Source organism: Diceros bicornis, chromosome 2, assembly GCF_020826845.1.
Source record: "Diceros bicornis minor isolate mBicDic1 chromosome 2, mDicBic1.mat.cur, whole genome shotgun sequence".
NCBI classification, from domain to species: domain Eukaryota; kingdom Metazoa; phylum Chordata; class Mammalia; order Perissodactyla; family Rhinocerotidae; genus Diceros; species Diceros bicornis.
Genome location: NC_080741.1, coordinates 50,347,321 through 50,360,779, shown reverse-complemented (window position 1 = coordinate 50,360,779; position 13,459 = coordinate 50,347,321). Strand labels below are relative to the sequence as shown.

At 57.7% G+C, this 13,459-nt stretch overlaps 1 protein-coding gene across 10 annotated transcripts; it reads left to right on the top strand.

Annotated features, from left to right (window-relative positions):
• Positions 1-130: 130 nt before the first annotated feature.
• USP19 (ubiquitin specific peptidase 19) lies at positions 131-11,663 on the top strand. Of its 10 annotated transcripts, none has more exons than XM_058558007.1 (28): positions 131-298; positions 1,842-2,104; positions 2,366-2,404; positions 2,576-2,704; positions 2,791-2,924; positions 3,001-3,300; positions 3,417-3,576; positions 3,764-3,920; positions 4,020-4,091; positions 4,199-4,314; positions 4,416-4,636; positions 4,721-4,916; positions 5,001-5,134; positions 5,244-5,402; positions 5,487-5,597; positions 6,098-6,208; positions 6,290-6,391; positions 7,128-7,268; positions 7,360-7,478; positions 7,709-7,846; positions 7,946-8,259; positions 8,365-8,475; positions 8,564-8,780; positions 8,864-9,016; positions 9,117-9,277; positions 9,356-9,534; positions 9,924-9,977; positions 10,529-11,172. In XM_058558007.1, exons 2-28 carry the CDS (start codon positions 1,978-1,980, stop codon positions 10,754-10,756), a joined length of 4,083 nt encoding a protein of 1,360 aa, XP_058413990.1. In that variant the 5' UTR covers positions 131-298; positions 1,842-1,977; the 3' UTR covers positions 10,757-11,172. The 10 variants fall into 10 exon arrangements, with proteins under 10 accessions (XP_058413990.1, XP_058413981.1, XP_058413999.1 ...); XM_058557998.1 differs by having other exon boundaries at positions 132-298; positions 1,842-2,101; positions 2,998-3,300; XM_058558016.1 differs by having other exon boundaries at positions 132-298; positions 2,998-3,300; positions 4,422-4,636.
• The last annotated feature ends 1,796 nt before the right edge of the window (positions 11,664-13,459 follow it).

Here is a 13,459-nt window from a genome sequence, read left to right as displayed (position 1 = left end):
GGCCACCAGCAGAGCCCCGGCGAGGCCAAGGCACCGGAGCCCCGCCCTCTCGGTTGGGGCCCGCCCCGGAGCTGCTTGTTGCCGCGTGCCCGCTCCCGCCGGAAGTGCGTCAGCAGCTCGGCGCTCAGCCACCCGTGGCTGTAACTAGAAGTCGAAACAAAACAAGCGGCTGAGGCGGTGGCGGCGGCGCCGCGACAGGGAAAGGGCGCGCCGGAACCGGAACCGACCTGAGCCCGGAACCGGAACCGAGAGCGGGTTGCCAGGGCCCGAAGAGGGCTGGCGGCAGCGGCCTCGCTTGGTGAGTGGGACCGGCTTCTATTTGCCTGTCCGGCCGGAGCAGGGAGGCCGCGACGCGGGCCCAGGGTGGCCTGTTCAAGGTCACGGGCTGTGCCAGCCTCGACCCTTCGAGTCCCGCGGCGTGTTGCGCCCACCGATGCAGGCGGGGCCGTTACGCTACGCTGGTGGCCAGCCTTCCGCCTCAGAGAGGGCTGGCGGCGAGTGAAGGCGGCTTCCTGGAGGAGGTGGTGGTGGGCCCAGGGTTCAGTGGCTGGAGCTAGATCGCAACCCGGCAGGGGCGGTGGTCTGTGGTCAGTAACCCCGCGCGGCGGTATTAGGCCGGCTTGGGTCTCTAGGCAGTCCCTTTCCCGTGTAGATGTCCCGGGAGGATGAGAGAGGGACGCGACCTGCGATCTTAGGTGGGGCCTGGGTGCAAAGAGGCGGAGAGTGTCTGCCCCTCAGCTCTGGACCTGTCGTCATTAAAGATCCAGCCCACCAGTCCCACATCTGACCCGTGGAAGGATATCTGCACCCCGCCTCCGCTACACACACACGCACACACACTCTGGGGAACGTAGACTAGTCACTGTCCTGCTACTGTCGCAGGCAGAGTTTGAGGCTGCCAGGGGTCCTGGATCCATGGATTTATCCTTATTTCACTTTTGAGAACTTTATTTTTCCTTATTTCACTTTTGAGAACTTTATTTTGGATGGAGAAACAGCCCAGAATCCACCGGTGCATCTGTGGGAAACTGGGTAGGTCTCTGGCTCAGAGCTGATGAGCAATGGACTTGGGAAGGAAGGGGATGATGTGTGTTTCAGTTTCCAACTGGATGCCTGCCCTGCCTTTGCTCTGGGGCAGGGTTGCTGCTGAAAGGATAATATGATATCTGGACACCCTTTTCACCCCAGCTTTTGAAGCCCCTCTCTGCTTGGGACAGCAGCTGGAGAGAGGAATCTCTCTTGGGATGTAGAAAATAAGACCAAGCAGTGCGCAGGAGCAGGTTCAGAGGAGGGTAGAAGTTGATAGGTGGCAGATGGGGCACCTTGATCCCAGGACCTTGCCTGGGCAGTGGTAGCACCTGGGCTGGGCCTGTTTTCAGCCACAGAGCCTGGTCCTCCTGCTGCTTGATTGTCTTCTCTTTTCCTGCCTTCCTCCTCCACCTCCTACTTCTTGGGTGGTGACTAAGCAGCCAGTGAGAGTGAAGGAAAAGTGAGCACCCGGCGCAGAGCGCCAGCCCTGTGGGCTGGAGCCATGGCTCCTCTCCAGATTGGTGGAGGAGCCTGGGCCCAGGCCATGGCTGCCTTGACCTGGCACCTCCTCAGTGAGGCTTCCCTCTTTGTGAATCTGTATGGCAGGCATCTAGGAGGCTTGGCCAGAAATGGGTGCTGCTACTTGCACTTTATTCTCCCTTCAGAATAGTCTGAGAGTGTCCAGGGCTATATCAGGTGGTGGAAAGATACTTCTCTGTGGGGTCAGGAGCATCCTGGGTTGCCAAGCCCTGGCTGTAACCAAGGAGTAAATTGTTGGGCCTTGGTAGTGATCACAGGTCCTTTCTTGTTAGGTTGTCAGTTCCTTGCTGGAGAATCTGACCACAGAGAGTTGCCAAGATAGCTGGGCCAGGAAGAAAGCGCCGTAGCCCTGACCCAGACGCCATTGCCAACCCCGGGGCACTCTGGCTGTCAACCAAGCTGCTCAAGATGTCTGGCGGGGCCAGTGCCACAGGCCCAAGGAGAGGGCCCCCAGGACTGGAGGAGGCCACCAGTAAGAAGAAGCAGAAGGATCGAGCAAACCAGGAGAGCAAGGATGGAGATCCTAGGAGAGGTGGTAGTGGCATTCCCAGAATGCTTGTCGCCTTTCTCTAGCTTCCTGTTGTGCATGCAGATTGGGGGTTGGGAGATGACTTTTTTTGCTGTTCCTTCTGTCCTGGTCCGATGCTGAGAGAAGGATCCGTAGCAGGCTGGGTAGAGCCTCGGCTTTGAGGTCTGGGTACTTGGCTGAGATCCTGAAGATGTTGCTTGGTGGGGTGGTGGGGTCTTGGAGGCTGCCTCCCCATCATCGTTTCCCTGTTCTTTCTTTTGTTGTCAGGGTCAGTGTCCGCTCCTCGGGAGGAGCAGACCAAAGAGGGTAAGTAATGAATAGACCTTTTGAGTGCTAGAGTGCTAGGGGACAGGAGGGGGCACCGGAGGTATAGCCTTCACCTGGAGCAGTCCTGTTAGGTCTGGGTTTTTGGTACTTGCTTATCCCCATCAGGAGTTCATTGAGACCCTCACCATCTCCTTGGCACTCCCCCTACAGAGCTGTTGCTTGATTGGAGGCAGAGTGCAGATGAGGTGATTGTCAAGCTGCGTGTGGGAGCCGGTCCCCTGCGGCTGGAGGAGGTGGATGCTGCTTTCACAGACACAGACTGTGTGGTGCGGCTTCCAGGTGTGTCCATCTACCCTGAGCCCAGCAGTATATTTGAATCCTCTGATATCCTGCACCCCAGCTTACTGCCCCTACTCTGTCTCCAGGTGGTCGGCAGTGGGGTGGTGTTTTCTACGCTGAAATAGAAAGTTCTTGCACCAAAGTGCAGGGCCGAAAAGGCGGTCTCCTGCAGCTGGTGCTGCCCAAGAAGGTGCCTCTGCTCACATGGCCCTCTCTCCTGGTAAGTTCCAGAGCAGGGTGGGGTAGGGATACCCAGTGCAGATAACAGGGCTTGACTGCTGTATCTTTGGCAGAAGAAATCTCTAGGGACCCAGGAGTTGGTGTCAGGGCTGCAGTGCCAGGAGAATGGGCAAGAGCCGTCTCCCATTGCCCTGGAGCCAGGCCCTGAGCCCCGTCGGGCTAAGCAGGAGGCCCGGAACCAGAAGCGGGCCCAGGGCCGTGGTGAGGTAGGCGCAGGGGCTGGCCCCGGGGCCCAGGCAGGGCCCAGTGCCAAGAGGGCTGTGCATCTCCGCAGAGGACCAGAGGGGGAGGGGTCCAGAGATGGCCCTGGACCACGAGGCGATGCCCCCCCCTTCCTGGCTGAGCCGGCCCCCCAGGTGAGAGTGGGGTGTCTGTGTGGGAGTTGGGAAATGTGGGGGAAAGGTGTCAACTGCAGTGGGGGGCCACCTGCCAGTTGCTGGGCTGATCCTGCCCACCGTCTCGCCATGAATAGCCTGAAGCTGAGGAACAACTCCGGGTACCACCGCTGAACCCCCAGACCTGCCTCCTGGGCTCAGAGGAGAATCTAGCACTTTTGGCAGGAAAGAAGACAGTGTCCCTCAGGAATGACCCAGTTTCCCCAGCCGTGGCCCGGAGCAGAGACCCTGAGAAAGGTGACCGTTCCAAAGAGGAGATGGCAGTAGCAGCAGATGCTGCAGCCTTGGTGGATGGTAAACGTGGGGCTGATGGTGGGCAGGCAGAGCCATAGGTTGTGTTGCAAGGTTGGTGGGCAGGTAGGGAGTAGAACAGCAACAGGCTAGAACCTGTTCTGGGTGGCACTGAGCTGTGGTCTCAACATAGAGCCCGAGTCCATGGTGAACCTGGCATTTGTCAAGAATGACTCGTATGAGAAGGGCCCGGACTCAGTGGTGGTGCACGTGTACGTGAAGGAAATCCGAAGGGACACCTCTCGAGTTCTTTTCCGCGAGCAGGACTTCACGCTTATCTTCCAGACCAGGTGGGTGGGTGCGCAGGAGATGAGGCAGACAGTATGCTTCAGGCAGGACATTGTGTCTCATGCTCTTCCTCTTGCCCTACCCTTGCTCTTCCTCTGCAGGGACGGAAACTTCCTGAGACTGCACCCAGGCTGTGGGCCCCACACCATCTTCCGTTGGCAGGTGAAGCTCAGGTGGGTGGTGCCCGGCCCCACCACTGTGCCTGTCCCACCTTGGGCTCCATCTCCCTGGCCTGTCTAGTCTGACGCCTACTCCACCTGAGTTCAGCCTTTTCCCGCAGGAACCTGATTGAGCCAGAGCAGTGCACCTTCTGCTTCACAGCCTCTCGCATCGACATCTGCCTCCGTAAGCGGCAGAGTCAGCGCTGGGGGGGCCTGGAGGCTCCAGCTGCACGAGGTCTGCACACGAGCTCCCTTCATTGCCCAGCCCACATGCCTGGGACCCCCACCCCTGCCACATGCTGCTAACCACCAGCCCCCTCTTTCCCCCTTTTTAAGGTGCAGTGGGTGGTGCAAAGGTTGCCGTGCCGACAGGTCCAACCCCTCTGGATTCAGCTCCACCGGGAGGTGCCCCCCACCCCCTGACAGGCCAGGAGGAATCCCGGGCTGTAGAGAAGGAGAAACCCAAGGCTCGATCTGAGGACACAGGGCTGGATGGTGTGGCAGCCCGCACCCCCATGGAGCATGTAGCCCCAAAGCCAGAGCCACACCTGGCCTCGGTGAGAGTCCTGGGGTGGAAAGGAACAAGGATGGAGGCTGGAGAGCCTCAGGGCTGCTCTCTCATGCCCCCCTTGCTCCCACAGCCCAAGCCCACATGTATGGTGCCTCCAATGCCCCACAGCCCTGTGAGTGGAGATAGTGTAGAGGAAGAGGAAGAGGAAGAGAAGAAGGTGTGTTTGCCAGGCTTCACTGGCCTTGTCAATCTAGGCAACACTTGCTTCATGAACAGCGTCATTCAGTCTCTGTCCAATACTCGGGAGCTCCGGGACTTCTTCCATGGTAAGAGCAGGGTTTGGAGCCCAGGGCCATGGGCATAGGGGATGCCTTCCCCTGCTCACACCTCTACTTGGCTGCTGTCCCTAGACCGTTCCTTTGAGGCTGAGATCAACTACAACAACCCTCTTGGGACTGGTGGGCGTCTGGCCATCGGCTTTGCCGTGTTGCTTCGGGCGCTGTGGAAGGGCACCCACCATGCCTTCCAGCCTTCCAAGTTGAAGGTGATCTGTGGCCACTCCCACCCTTGGCTGGAGAGGGTGGGGAGGGCCAGCCAGCTGGGTGCACAGTGGGTGCTGGGGCTCCATGCTCACACCTTGCCCCTGCATCCAGGCCATTGTGGCCAGCAAGGCCAGCCAGTTCACAGGCTATGCACAGCATGATGCCCAGGAGTTCATGGCTTTCCTGCTGGATGGGCTGCACGAGGACCTGAACCGCATTCAGAACAAGCCCTACACAGAGACCGTGGACTCAGATGGGCGGCCTGATGAGGTCAGGGTTGGGGGTGGAGGCTGGCATGTCTCATGCACATCCTAGTTGCCAGGTCTCTTCAGTCCTCACCATTCTGCCCCTCAGGTGGTGGCTGAGGAAGCATGGCAGCGGCACAAGATGAGGAATGACTCTTTCATCGTGGACCTATTTCAGGGCCAGTACAAGTCGAAGCTGGTGTGCCCTGTGTGTGCCAAGGTGTGATGGGCTCCCCTAGAAAGAGAACCCCTAGCTTGGCCTAGCTAGCCTGGTCAAATTGAGGTCAGAGGCATATGCATCTTTAGGTGTTGCAGGGCAAGGTTTGGGCAAGGAAGCTGACAGGGAGGCCATAGGCTCCTGTGTGGGCTGCAGAGGTCAGGCTGGGTAGGCTTCCTGGCTGAGTTAAAGTGATGTTTGGGCTCAAAGACAGCTGTAAGGTGGGGCAGGGGTATGGCTAAGATGGGAGAGACACATGGAGTGCAAGTGAAGGGCAAATTGATGAAGTGGTTGGCTGAGCAGGGCCTCCAGTGCCAGAGAGAGGGATTGTTCTCTCCTGGTGGTCCTCCTCTGGTCTATCCAGTGTTCTCAACCCTGAGGGTTTGCTGGTTGGCTGTGAGGCCCTGAGAGCCATCTGAGGGCCTGGATTGGGTTCTCTGGCCACAAGCACCCTACCCCTCCGCTCCCTGTGCAGCCACCCAATGCCACCTGTGCATCCGCAGGTCTCCATCACTTTTGACCCATTTCTGTACCTGCCGGTGCCCTTGCCACAGAAGCAAAAGGTTCTCCCCGTCTTCTATTTTGCCCGGGAGCCCCACAGCAAGCCCATCAAGGTGAGGAGTAAGCCCCGACTTCTGGGCTATCCCAGAGACCCTGGCCCACCTCCCCCATGGACTCTACTCTTGTCACCACAGTTCCTGGTGAGCATCAGCAAGGAGAACTCCAGTGCAAGTGAAGTGTTGGACTCTCTCTCTCATAGTGTCCACGTGAAGCCCGAGAACCTGCGTCTGACTGAGGTGTGTATGTTCTTCCCCAAACTCTTATACAGCATGCAGACATACGTGTACAGTCATTGGCATCTATACACGTACACAAGAATGTGCATGTGTCTGCATAAAGACAGGTGATGTGCTGTTGGTTGAGGCATGGTTGAAACCAGGCATTTGGGCTGTGCAACAGAGGTGCCTTCAGTTCCCAGCCATTGTCAGAGTTTACTCCCCACTTTGGTGGTGGCCCCCAACTGTTTTTCTCTTTTCAAACAAGGAGATTGAGCTGCAGGACTATCCTTCCTCTGGCTATGGTTCTTTCTCCATCTTGCTGCTCCTTCATATTATCCCAGATCTGTGTGCTGGTCTTCCCCGAAAGTTCCTGGCTTCTAGCCTGGCAGTGCCTTTTCCTCAGGAGGGTAGAGGTGGGGAGTAGCCTCCTCGAATGTGGCCCCTCCATGAAAACTGTGTTGCAGTCTCGGCAGGGCTGCACTAATTGATAGCAGGATAGAGGCCCTCAGTGTGGAGAGCTGGTGTGGTTGATACCTGCCCCAGTTCTGGTCTTTTAGGCTCTCTGATGCACTAAGCTCCTTATTCCATTGCACTGAGGCTGGTGCCAACAGAGACATATGCTTCTTTTGGGACATAGTCCTCACCCCTACCTGCTTAGACCCAATATGAGGGCCAAGCCTTCTCTTTCTTCTCTGGGGCAGGGCTAGGGAAAGGGCTTGTCCTCACATAGGATTTGTGTATTCTTTGTCCCCAGGTGATTAAGAATCGCTTCCACCGTGTGTTCCTGCCCTCCCACTCACTGGACACTGTGTCCCCATCTGACGTGCTCCTCTGCTTTGAGCTGCTATCCCCAGAGTTGGCTAAGGAGCAGGTGGTGGTGCTAGAGGTGCAACAGGTGAGTGGGGGCCAACCTGATGGCACATGGTCCTGGTGGGGGATGGCATTCCCACCTGGCCTGGCCTTGCTGAGCCAGACGACCCACCTAGCGCCCCCAGGTGCCCAGCGTCCCCATCTCCAAGTGTGCAGCCTGCCAGCGGAAGCAGCAGTCAGAGGATGAGAAGCTGAAGCGCTGTACCCGGTGCTACCGCGTGGGCTACTGCAACCAGTGAGGAACCCCATGGTCTCCCCCATCCCTCCTCTTCACCTTCTTTTGCCACCCTACCTCCCTTCCACGTAAAGGCACATATGTTTTAAGCCATCTACCTGCTGCCCCACTCTCAGGCCATGGGGGAGGCAGGGCTGGCGTACCCAGTTCCAGGGCCAGAGGCTAACGCCCAATGTAGAGTCATAGGAGGTGAGACTAAGGCTCTGTTCTTACCTCTCCCTTCCCTCCAGGCTTTGCCAGAAAACTCATTGGCCTGACCACAAGGGCCTCTGCCGCCCTGAGAACATTGGCTACCCCTTCCTCGTCAGTGTACCTGCCTCACGCCTCACTTATGCCCGTCTTGCTCAGCTGCTAGAGGGCTATGCCCGGTAAGTGCCCAGTGGTCGGATTAGGGTTGGGGTAGGTGAGGGGCAGAGGTGCCTGATGGGCTTGTCAGGATCCTTACTTGACTTGCTGCCTATTGCCAGGTACTCTGTGAGTGTATTCCAACCACCCTTCCAGCCTGGCCGCATGGCCTTGGAGTCCCAGGGCCCTGGCTGCACCACGCTGCTCTCCACTAGCTCCCTGGAGGCTGGAGACAGTGAGAGGGACCCCATTCAGCTGCCTGAGCTCCAGTTGGTGACCCCTGTGGCTGAGGGGCACCCTGGAGTCCCCCGGGCATGGGCAGCCCCTGACCGGGGCCCTGTGCCCAGCTCCAGTGGAGTTTCTTCTGAGATGCTGGCCAGTGGACCCACTGAAGTTGGCACCTTGCCTGCTGGTGAGAGGGTATCCCGGCCTGAAGGTGAGAGTCCAGTGAAAGGCTCTGGAGCTGGGGTAGGGGAGGTTGGAGGAAGCTTGTTTAGGCCTTGATAGGCAGGGGAGCTCTGATTATCATGTTCTCTCATAGCTGCTGTGCCCGGGTACCAACACCCTAGTGAAGCCATGAATGCCCACACGCCCCAGTTCTTTATCTATAAAATTGATGCATCCAACCGAGAGCAGCGGCTAGAGGACAAAGGTGCCTGAGGCTGTGGGTGGGAATCATGGAGTAGGTTGGGCTGGCTGCTCTCCACAGCTGCCTGACCTCTCTTCCTGCTCGTCTCCAGGAGATACTCCACTAGAGCTGGGTGATGACTGCAGCCTGGCTCTAGTCTGGCGGAACAATGAACGCCTGCAGGAGTTCGTATTGGTAGCCTCCAAGGAGCTGGAATGTGCTGAGGATCCTGGCTCTGCTGGTGAGGCTGCCCGTGCTGGCCACTTCACTCTGGACCAGTGCCTGAACCTCTTCACGCGGCCTGAGGTGCTGGCACCTGAGGAGGCTTGGTGAGGACAGGGCAGCAGGCAGGTAGTGGGGCAGGGTGGAGTGGAGATCTGCTGGTCTTGACCCCACTTCTGTCCTGTGTCAGGTACTGCCCGCAGTGCAAACAACACCGTGAGGCCTCCAAGCAGCTGTTGCTGTGGCGCCTGCCAAATGTGCTCATTGTGCAGCTCAAGCGCTTCTCCTTTCGTAGTTTCATATGGCGTGACAAGATCAACGACTTGGTGGAGTTCCCTGTTCGGTGAGCAATAGGCCTGGTGACTGTAGGCAGGGCTTGGGGGCGAAGGTAGACATCCTGGGCACCCACTGACTGTCTTACCTCTCTCTGGCTGGGAACATAGGAACCTGGATCTGAGCAAGTTCTGCATTGGTCAGAAAGAGGAGCAGCTGCCCAGCTATGACCTGTATGCTGTCATCAACCATTATGGAGGCATGATCGGTGGCCACTACACCGCCTGTGCACGCTTGCCCAATGACCGCAGCAGCCAGCGCAGCGACGTGGGTGAGGGCACGCTCAGGCAGCAGGATAGGTAGGGGTGGTGGTACAGGTTATATTCACATTCTTCCCACCTCGCTATAGGCTGGCGCTTGTTTGATGACAGCACGGTGACAACAGTAGACGAGAGCCAGGTCGTGACACGTTATGCCTATGTCCTCTTCTACCGTCGGCGGAACTCTCCTGTGGAGAGGCCCCCCCGGGCAGGTCACTCTGAGCACCACCCAGACGTAGGCCCTGCAGCTGAGGCTGCTGCCAGCCAGGTGAGGCACGGGGGAGGCTTCGCAGACGAGTGGGGCCTGACTCACAGATGGGAGGGGGTGGGGCAGAGCTTCCTCTCCTCCAGCCATAGGCTCCCAGAGCCTTGGGATTTGTGAGAGTTGGATACAGGGTTCCCTTATGTCAAAGGCTTAGCCAGAGATATCCCTGTGCTGTATGGACACTTGCAAAGGTGCATGTACACCAACATGCTGCCATTGGCGTGCTATAGGCACCCACTTGGCGCAGGCCAAGCAGCTACTCCAAACCTCACTGGGTACGGTGCCATGAACAGTCTGTACCTAACACTCTCTAGCTTTCCTCTGCACACTCTCCCCATGCCAGCCCACAGACCCTCACTTGTGATCGTCCCTGTGTTCTGATGTGCATTCAGGACAGAGCCTATTCTGGCTGTCCATGGCCTAGGGTGGCTGTCATCCTCTCTGAGGTGAGCATTTGTCCCTGCCAAGCCTTTGGGGTCTTCTATCTCTTACTGACAGGGGTTGCCATAGGCTTGGTTGGTAGGCACAGCTGCATCTCTTTTCTGGACTGGCCTCCTCCCTGCTGTTCTCTCCTCCCCTGAGCCCTCTATACTCAGACTCAGAGAAATCCCTGCAGAAGGCAGTGGTCAGGATATGGATGTGGGTGGGAGGGAGCCAGAAGATTACTCTGGTGTTGGCAGCTCTATCCTCCATGAGCCAGTCTCCTCTGTGGGAGGCCTGGGTAAAAAAACTGATCAGCTAACCTCCTGGCCCTCCACGGGAAGCTGCATGTCGATTGGGAAGCTTCTTGAGGAGGCCAAAATGTTGTTAAGATTTACCCACCCTGGTACTCTCAGTCTAGACAATCCTGCAAATGGCCCACTTGTCTCCCACCTTCCCACCTCCCTGCTGCTTGAGCTGGGACGTAGGGGATTAGCTCCATTCACCTTGGGTGGGACTGTCGTGGCCAGGGGTCTCAGGGACACTGGGTGCTGATGGCCGTTTCCGCACACCATAGGCTTCCCGGATTTGGCAGGAGCTGGAGGCCGAGGAGGAGCCAGTACCTGAGGGGCCTGCGCCCCTGGGTCCCTGGGGGCCCCAAGACTGGGTGGGCCCCCCACCATGTGGCCCTACCACACCAGACGAGGGCTGCCTCCGGTACTTTGTTCTGGGCACCGTGGCAGCTTTGGTGGCCCTCGTGCTCAACGTGTTCTATCCTCTGGTATCCCAGAGTCGCTGGAGATGAGCTCGCCTGCAGGCAGCTGCTGTGAGGCCACCTGCCTGCCTGCCAGGCTATGCCTGTGTCTGTGGTGGGGACCACTTTGGATTTGGGCCTCAGTGTGTGCATCTGAGGGGAGAGGGTGGGGACTGCGGCTCCTGCAGGGGCAGAGCATCCTAGGGTGGGTATCTATCCAGCTGTCTGTCCATTTGTCCTGCTGCTCTGACCCTTGACCTGGGGCTTAGCCCTGCCCAAGCAGCTTCCTGTATTTAAAGTGTTAATAAAGCGAGACTGTTCAGGCCCGATCTCGTCTCTCTGTCTCAACGCCGCTGCTGTCTGCACCTGCCTTGGGGCCCTCCCTTGGGTGCTGGGGCTCCAAGCCAGCACCCCCGGGATGCCAGGCGGCATATTGGGCAGCCCCCAACCCCTGTCCTCATATTCTGTTGCAGGGACTAGGCCCTGGCCAGGCCCCCGAGGTGGCCCCCACGCGGACAGCCCCTGAACGCTTCGCCCCCTCTGTGGACCGCCCAGCCCCCACGTACAGCAACATGGAGGAGGTCGATTAGCAGGTCCCTGGCTGGTGGGGGGACTGGGTTTGGGGGATCCCCCACAGAGGTTCAGCTCTTTGCCGCTTCTCCTTTTCTCTAACCCAGAGGACACTGGCTTCATCAATGGGGAGTTGTGGGTGTGATTTGAGGGTGGGAACCTCACAGGTTGGGACCTCTTCGTCAGCTTGACCCTCGCAACCAGTGGGCCTTGGCTTCTCTAGCCACCACCAGTGCTGCGTGATTTGATTCTCAGTTGTACCTTCAATTCTTTCTGACTTGCATTATAAACGTTATAATTTTATTCTAAAAATTGTAATTTTTTTTGCATCTGGGAAGTGATTGCTGCTGTTTAAATATATTTTAAAAATAAATGATAAATAAGCAGACTTAGTGACTGTGATGCACCAGGTGCTGCCACCACCTCCCTTCCCCATCATTTGGGGGGTGTGTGTGTGTGTGTGTGTGTGTGTGTTAAAGAACCTGAAAGGGCTCTGTTCTGAGGAGAGATGGTGGAGTCCCAGGTCAGGCCCTGTAGGTCATGAAGCCCCCAGTGCCCTTAGGCCTCTCTGAGGCCTGCCTGCTGGCCTTTGATCCCACTGGCTCTGGGTCCCACATGGAGGCAGCTGTGGTTGGCATCACTCTCAATACCTCACACCCAAGGAGTGGAGGAGTACCCCATGAGGCTCCAGAAGCTGACAGTCTGTCATCAGGTCAGGGGATACTTTTTGGGGAACAGGAGGCACTGGGGGAATCTCTTTCTCCTTTCCTCTTCTGAGGGCTCTCTTTGCTGTAGTTTGAGCACCATCTGGATCCCTCGGGAGAACAGAGCAGGAAAAAAACTGCTGTGTGGAAGGAGACCTTGCTCCAAAAGGAGGACAAGCAGAGAGGACCAGAGTTAATCTTGGCTGACTTCCTATGGGAAGGAGGGTATGGGATTCTGCCAGGCCATTTCTTCTCTTAAGAGTCCCTGAGACCTGAGCTCTTGGCAATTGCCCCAGGCTGTTCACTTGCAGTGGGTTTGCAGGCTTGTCCCAGCCTCAGAGCCTCTGTGACCTTGTACACACATATGGCAAGGGCAAATCTTGAGAGAAGCCTCCTTGCCTCTCTTCATGGATAATGCTGCTCCCTCTTGTCTGCAATTGCTTGGGGATGGGAGTGGGAGTTTCCGGCTGGAGGGAGACAGACAAGGAGCAAAGGTACTCAAGAGGCAGGTGTTCAGATAAGCCAGAAAGACTGTAAGGGCAGGCAGAGGTTGGGGCAGGGTCCTTGCAGCCCTGTAGGTCCATCCTACTCCCAAGCCTGTGGGGCCAGTCTTATAATAAGCTCAGCATGCGGGCCCTGATAGTACCTCTCACCCTCGGCTTGAGTTAGGGGTGGTGGTGAGCAGAGCTTTCCTGGAGAAAGCTAGCCCTGTGACCAATGTTGGCTTTTTCCTATGGGGACAACAGCACAAGGGCCGTGTAGGGTTGCTGGCTGTGGAGAGGGGCCTGAAGAGCTGATTTAATTGCCAAGTTGGGTGCTGGTGCTGGCATACTGCTGGAGGGCTTGCTAGGCATGGGCTGCAGTGGGATTGTGCTGGGCCTTCGCTGTGTGCAGCCCCAAGTGTCTGGCCACCAGTGGTCTGCATGTGCTGGATGCACTGATCAAGGGGCTCCATCCGCGCTGACTGCAGCCCTACTGCTGCTGAGCCTGCCACATTACCCTTCTGTGGCATCTGCACAAGGCTCCTGTGGCCACCAGCGCTGTGGCTTCTACTGCCTCTTTGCTTACTGTCAGCCTGTGACACAGGGACCTGTCCATAGGCCTGGCTGCTGGACCCTGCCTCTTCCCTTGCCATAGCTGGGCCTTGCTGGCTGTTGCCTGGCTTTTCTATGTGGTTATCTTTTTCTTGATTTTCCTGAAAGTAGTGCCAGGCATCATGCAAGCAAGCCAGCCCCCCGAGGGCTGAGTCCATACAACTTAATGGTTCTGTTCTGTGCAAGTCGTAGGGCTCCAGAGTACTGGCTGAGCTGCCACTGCCACTCGTGGCATTCTTGGTAGCACTGGTGGGGCTACTGCCTCATCCTGTGACATGAAGCCACAGGGTCGACGCAGTAGGCACCATGAGGGAACCAGGGAAGGGGATGCAGGCCCTGATCTCATTGAGGGGGCCATCACCAGACCTGCAGGACTCAGTGATGGT

Bases quoted from the DNA above. Each gene is read 5' to 3' on its own strand.
- USP19 (XM_058557978.1), top strand. From the start codon at position 1,978: ATGTCTGGCGGGGCCAGTGCCACAGGCCCAAGGAGAGGGCCCCCAGGA. The intron at 2,105-2,365 runs GTAGTGGCATTC...TTTTGTTGTCAG, and splicing joins TGGAGATCCTAGGAGAGGTG to GGTCAGTGTCCGCTCCTCGG. The intron at 5,598-6,097 runs GTGTGATGGGCT...GTGCATCCGCAG, and splicing joins TGTGCCCTGTGTGTGCCAAG to GTCTCCATCACTTTTGACCC.